The sequence below is a fragment of the Suncus etruscus genome, chromosome 13 (genome assembly GCF_024139225.1).
Source record: "Suncus etruscus isolate mSunEtr1 chromosome 13, mSunEtr1.pri.cur, whole genome shotgun sequence".
In the NCBI taxonomy this organism is placed as follows: domain Eukaryota; kingdom Metazoa; phylum Chordata; class Mammalia; order Eulipotyphla; family Soricidae; genus Suncus; species Suncus etruscus.
The window spans coordinates 86,587,234-86,594,227 of NC_064860.1; the positions used below are offsets into that span (position 1 = coordinate 86,587,234).

The following is a 6,994-nucleotide window of genomic DNA, read 5'->3' on the forward strand; positions in this document are numbered from 1 at the left end:
GGCTGTTATGCAATTGTATTGAGTAGGGTGGTGGTTGTTACAATTGGGTGTTTGGATTGTGCAATTCATCTCTGAGTAGTCCATTTAGATCCGGCTTTGTTAGTGCAAATAGCATGAGTTCTATTTGGTCTAAGAATGTTTTTATTCCTCCCTCCCTTATGAATCAGAGTTTTGCTGGGTAGTGGAGTCTAGGTTGGAAGTTTCTTTCATTCAGTAGTTTAAATATGTTGTTCAACTGTCTTCTTGCTTGGATTGTTTCAAATAGGAGATCTGGTTTGATTCTTATGTTCCTTCCTTTGTACTTGAGGGTTTTTTTTTCCTCCCTGATTGCTTTAAGGAATTCATCTTTCTCTTTGTTTTTGTTTTTGCCATTTAGATCATTATATGTCTTGGTATTGGTTTATTGGGGTCTATTTTATTAGGGACTGTTTTCGCCTCTTGGATTTGTACCAGAGCATCTTTCCAGAGGGTGGGAGAGTTTTCTGCAATTATTTCCCTGACCCCTTGTTCTTCCCCTTTCCCTAATTCCTTCTCCTCTGGTATTCCTACAATCTGTAGGTTATTTCTTTTATCTTTGTTTATTAAATACCTAACTTTTTCTTCCAGTGCTTTACCTCTTATTTCTCTATTGGCTTCTTTGACATTTTTGGCTTGTAGTTTTTCTTCAAGTTCCTCTGTGCGATTCTCCAACTGTGTAATTTGCTACTATGGCTTGCTAAGATGTTTTTATTTCCTTTAGTTCCATTTGTATGAACTCTCTCGTCTTCTGTAAAAGTTCTTCTTTGGCTGATTTGTTCATCTATGGATTTCTTGAACTCGTTGGTTAGTGACTCCTTTATTTGTACTGCTATATCTTTCATTGCTAATTTTAGGTCCTCATCAATTGGGCTCAAAAATGCATATTTTGGTGGGTTTGGAAACTTGCTAGGATTGCTCTCTATATCCCCGGCTGCTATTGTCTTCCTTTGTTTACCCATATTTCTTTGCATTTGGTGTCGCAGAGCATTCTGCCTACAGGTTTCAGCCCTAATTTGTCTCCTGTGGTGTGGAACTTGGTCCCTTCTTTGGAGTGGCACCCTAAGCAGGGATAATGATGGCAGTCTCTGAGGTTTGCCCCATACCCTTGGGATCTTCCCTCCCGATACCTCTGAGAAGGAGCAGGGTTGCCCTCCGCCAGCAATCTTCAAGTGCCCACAATGGCTCCTTCCTATACCTGTGAGGAGGTGTAGAATCGCCCTCCACGCCACAGCCCACAATGTTGGCCTCCATGCTGGTCGTCCACCCTCCCAGTAATATAACTTTTAACTGCCATCATTTACCTGACATAATCATTAGTTTATAATTCCTGGACCATGGCATTTGTCTTAAAGTTCAAAAATTCAGTGTAGCAAATGAACTTCATGGCAAGTTGACAACAGTTTGGTACTAAAAATTGTGATGGATTCTTATGTTTATGTAACCTGCTTAGTATTGAATATCTCTTCCAAGAGGATCATCCAGAGAACAATGCCATTATCATTTGCCCTTAATGACATCAGATTTCTAAAGGGCTTTCTGTGAACTTTGTTATTATAATTTTTGTAAACATTTTAGAAAGGATAACAACATTCTTTATTTTTTGATTTTGGTTTTGGTTTTTGAGTCACATCTGGCAGTGCTCAGGGCTTACTCCTGGCTCTATGCTCAGAAATCGCTCCTGGCAGGCTCAGGGGACCATATGAGATTTCGGGATTCAAACCACTGACCTTCTGCATGAAAGGCAAATGCCTTACCTCTATGCTATCTCTCTGGCCCCCACAGCATTCTTTTTATGTACTAATTCTGTTCATTAAAAGAAGCCAGGGACAGTTGATGGTATACATGAGTTTTTAACACAATAGACCAATTCCTCATATTATGTTTATAGTAAGGAAATAAAATACTAACTTAATGTGTAAAAAAAATATGGGTGGCATAAAGCCATATTTTGTGCTGATTGTGTATCGTTGGAATGGTTCAGCCACTGTTAGTGGCTGTTCAGGGCCTTTAACCGTCATCAGGCTTATGACCCGAGTACAGTAACACATTCCCCATGAGTGTGTTAGGCAGAGGCCAGGTGTGTCTAGGCTCTCAGTGCAGCTAGTAAGATAACTCACATGTGCCCTAATCTCTGGGTCTGGTTGAACAATAACTGAGCTTGAGGGGAAGGATCCCACTGAGTCAGGAACCCAATGGTGAGACAATGTTCACTGTCATTTACCCCGTCACAGGGCCTTTAGTAGTGAGAACTGGGACTGAGTACGTCCTGTGGAATATAGATGGACACACGTCCCTTTCCCTCTCCATACTCCTCACTCTCATCCCCCTTTCCTCTTCTCTGCAGAATTTCCTGAGCAGCTCCCAGACATGACCCTGAATCGGGGAGTGTCTGGCTCAGATGTCACGGTCATGCACTTCCCCACTCCAGGGCCTGTCCAGCAGTCTCCTGGGGAACCAATTCGGTTGCCACCCCCAGAGACCTTGGTCGTTAATCCTGGCAGCCCTCTTTTGGTGTCGCCTTTCGCCGCCACAATCTCCCCAGTGGCAGGAGGTGCCGGACATGGACCCCTTAACCCTGAGCCTGGCAGGGTCATCATCCAGGTTGCGCCTGAAGCAGAGCTTTTGGCACCAGCAATACAACCTGCCATCCGACTACCTTTTACACCCAACTGGGCTGCAGCAGGGTCTCTGCCTAGAGGTGCGGGTTATTATCCTGCACCCCTTGCCACAACACCTGTGCAGATGACCTCTATGTCCACCACAGCCTCCAGTGTTTCCCAGGCAGTCCAGGGGGGTGTTGCTCCTCGAGCTCCACCACCAGTGGCCCAGGTGGGTCCCAGCGTTCTCCCATCCAATAGTGAGCCCCTTGCCCTGTGGATCTGTGAAGACATTGGTATGGCCCCTGCCCCAAACAGAGGGCCCCGTGAAGACTTTTGCAGCTCCCAGAGCGTTTACCAAAATTTCCGGCGCTGGCAGCGCTACAAGCCTCTGGCCCAAAACTTCCTTCACCACACTCCAGACACTGAAGCCCTTGCCTGCTTTTTCATGTGAGTCCTTTGGAGCCTCAGGCTCAGGGTAGCTTTTCAGAAGGGGACAGAGGGGAATCCCCAGAAAAAATGTATGGGACAGCTGTAGGAAGGACCAGAACCCAGTCCACAGGGACTGCAGACACACTGGAGGCACCCTCCAGGTTAGAATGGCATTCAGAACTGTGTCCACACTGCCCAGCACAGTGACTCCAACCTCACTACCCTCATGTCCTCAGAAATGCCACCAGAGAAGTTCTAGACCCAGTATTCCATAGAGACCGAGTCAGGCCCTAAACACCCACCTCAGGTGCTGGTGCGATAGACCTCACTCAGTTTGATCCCCGGCGTCCCATATCGTCCCCCAAGCCAGGAGCACTTTCTGAGCACATAGCCAGGAGTATCTCCCAAGCGTCACCGGGTGTGGCTTAAACACCAAAAAAAAAAAAAAAAAAAAAAAAAAAACACCAAACCACCCCCAAAAGTAAACCCGATCATCTCAGTCACTCATTGGAGTTCATGGCCAGCCTCTGAAACTGAGGGACAGTTCTCAGTTCCTATGACAATACTAGAGACAAGCATGCAGTGGTCAGAGAGGACTATCTCTGCCTTGGGCGTGGGGAGCCTTTAAAGCACCTCTCACAATTGAGGGTGGACAGTAGCAGGACAAGTAAGGTGAAATGTGGCAGAAAGAGTCAGAGGTGGAGGGTGAATAGGACTGTTAGAGGCTGATTGCACAAGAGTGCAGGCACATGGCTGGAGCAGACACTTACCCTGACTGTGACATTCCAGCCCAGTGCTGCGCTCTCTGGGCTGCTTACAGCCCACCATTACTCTGGAGGAAGGCCTGGAAAGAGCCATGCAGGAATGGCAGTGCACCAACAACTATGCCCGCATGGAGTATTATGACATGGCGGCAAAGTGAGTGTGGCTGCAGAGGTCTGGGTTGGCTGCAAGCCTGGGGTGGCTGGGGCCTCTCCAAAGAGAGGCTGTGTGTGTGTGTGTGTGTGTGTGTGTGTGTGTGTTGGCGGGGGGAGGGGGGAGGCAAGATGGGGGGGGGGGAGGCAAGAGCACAGGGATCCTGCAGCCCAGAGAGGCCGTTCCCTGAAGAATCTTCTCCCTCCCTGGGGCCCGAAGCATTCCCCATCCCCAACCTGGGACCCTGATATGACACTCTTGACCTGCTTTGAACTTCTACAGCAGATGTAGTCTGTCACTGGGCACACAGGAGCCCATGTCACCCTCATTCTCAACAGTCCCAGGTTGCTGCGCTATGAGAACCTCCAACCCCGCCCCCCCTTCTCCTTGACCCTGCCTGCCCATGGACTCTGTTATAGTCTGGCTAGGCCTCTCTCAGAGGAACTGTGCTCCCCCACTCCAGGTTCATGGAGTTTGAGGCAGAGGAGGAGATGCAGGCATCGATGCTGCAATGTAGCCATGGGGAGCAGGGCCTACAATCTGCCACCACTCCAATGCCTGAGCTTCAGAGGGCACCACTTCCAGCTGTGGGCCAGCAGCCAGGTAGGACCCAATACCCACATGAAAAGTCACAGGACCTTGTGGGTCTGTCCCTTCACAGGAGCCTTTGGTCTTCAGAACCCCCCACCCCCAGTCCCAGAGTTCAGCTGCTCCTGGTCCCCTGGTTTCTCCCTGTCCTTCACCCTGTCAGTTCCTCACACACTCCCCTGAGAAGTGGTTAGAGTCCCTGCAGACAGTATGCCCCCTCCTCACACTGAGGGTCTCCTCACCCCTACTCCAGGCATGGGGTTCAGGGGTCCTGACACATCCTTCAGAGACCATGTCCCCAACTCTGTCCTCAGTGCCATGTATTTGTGCAGAAATTTGGGTCCCTCACCCCTTCCTTCCTGCTTTCCCCTCAGTCTGTGTCCCCAGGAATGCTGGTCCACAGGCTATGGATGATGAACAGCAGCTCCCCAGGACCCAGGCTTCTCCTGAGATCCCTCCCGAGGCCGTGCAGGAGTATATTGATATCATGAACGAGCTGCCCAAGGGCCCTGCATTGGAAGAGGCCAGGATCGAGCAAGAGGAGGAGGCCCAGCCTTGGTCCAACTCCAACGTCCTCAGCTATGTGGATGAGCTATGCTCCCAGGAAAACTTTGTCACCCAGGTGGCTGGAGGGGAATGGGGGGGTGGAGTGGAAGAACTGTGTTTTCTGTGTCTAAGCTGTGTGTATACGCCCGTGAGTGACTGTGTGACCACTGATATGTGTGTATGTACATGCTTGGGTTGAGTTTCCATGGTTGAGTGTCCATGTATTTCTCTGTGTAGGTTTTTGGCTCCTTTGCATGTGCTCATGTGTGAGCACCTAAGTCATGTGTTGTGAGCAGCCATCCCAGCCCCTGCCCTGTACCTGAGGATGGGGGGGGGGATGTTTGCCCCCTCATTCCTCCTGCTCCCTTGACTGATACTCATTTGTCTCCCTCCTAACTAGGCGGAGACCATCATTCAACCCTGCTTCCTCGATCACCTGCTCTCCCCAGATCCACAGTTGGATATTTCAGCACTGGCAGAGGAGTTGGAAGGAGTGGACGGACTCATCCCCTCGCAGGTGAGGAGCAGGACGCAGCTGCAGGGTTAGTTCAGGGAGGGGACTCCATTGAACCTCAGAGGGAGGAGGACATAGACATGGGGTGAAGGGAGAGGCCATGGGCCATCAGGAACCTGAGGGGCACCAGCAGAGCCAGGGTTGTCTGTTCCTTAGAAGATTTGGGTCACCTCTTCCCCCACACAGCTAATCACCGCACACCGTTCTCTCATCTCCCACTTTCCCCTCCTTGCCTCCAGCTTGCGGATGAGCACAGGCAGGCCCTGCACGAAGATCAGGCTGGGAAGGCGATGACCCCCAAGGACTCGAGTGCAGAGGAGATTGCAGCTGACCACGGGGCCCTGTCACCCACCCAGGCACCCAGGCGAGGGGCCAGCAATGTCACCTGCGTGCCCACAAGTGGCTCTGGTCACCTCTCAAGGCCTATCCCACCAAAGGCTTCCTTGGTGGCTCTCCCTGCCCTGGAGAGCAGGGCTGCCCACTTTCTGGGCCAGGACCCTCCAGGCATGATAATGCCTGGATCAAGCGAGGGTTCAAGTGAGGAGAAGGCGCTGTCCAGCCAGGCCTCCCTCCTGGCCTCTCAGCAAAGCCTGGAGCCCTGCGGTGTGCCCCTGAGTCCTGCCCCTGCCCCTGGCCCCCAAAGCACCAGAAGTCCTGCTCGTCCCAGGACCCGCCGTCCTTCCAGAAGGGCCATCCACACCTCTGGCCCCAATTCTGCCTCTTCACCGAACCAAGGGTCTAGCCCTACTGAGCAGACCCCAAAACCTGAGGCGCCCCCAAGGATGCCAGGCGTTTACAAGGTCACCTTTGTACCGGACAGCCCCACACTCAGCCCAAAGAAGAGGGCTTTGTCCTCGAGTCCTGCCCGTGCCACTGGCCCCTGCTGCCCCCGCGGTCAGGGTCGGGAGGGTCTGCGGCCTCACCCTCCGCAGAGAAGGGCCTTTCAGCACCCTGGCCCTACTGCTGCCCCATGGAAAAGACGGCGAGTCTGCGTGGGGTCAGAGTCTCGCCCTGCGGAGCAGACCCCTCGGTCTGAGAGGACCCGCATCCAGTATAGGGGTGTGACCGTGGAGCTGGATGGCCACACGCTCCCTCTGGACAGGTTGCAGCCTGTGGTGGTCCTGAGGAGGATCAAGATCCCCGGCCTCCCTTAGGATGGGGGTGTGGGCCACGCCCTCGCAGCCTCCCCTGGAGCCTTGGCTGCTCCTCTTGGCCCTTAGATAGGGCTGTTAGTTATTTGATTTTATTTATTTTATATTATTAATTATTTTGTTTTTATTTTATTGTTTATATTATATTATATTATTTTTATTTATTTTATTATTATATTATTTCTTTTATTATTTATTTAGTTAGTTATTTAATTTTATTTTAAATATAGTTA

The 6,994-nt window shown here is 50.9% G+C and overlaps 1 protein-coding gene across 1 annotated transcript; it reads left to right on the forward strand.

Moving 5' to 3' along the window:
• The first annotated feature begins 1,267 nt into the window (after window positions 1-1,267).
• On the forward strand, window positions 1,268-6,764 carry LOC126025867 (NUT family member 2G-like). The gene is made up of 7 exons (XM_049785600.1): window positions 1,268-1,289; window positions 2,363-3,065; window positions 3,837-3,965; window positions 4,426-4,565; window positions 4,925-5,172; window positions 5,497-5,613; window positions 5,850-6,764. Exons 1-7 carry the CDS (start codon window positions 1,268-1,270, stop codon window positions 6,762-6,764), a joined length of 2,274 nt encoding a protein of 757 aa, XP_049641557.1.
• Window positions 6,765-6,994: the final 230 nt, after the last annotated feature.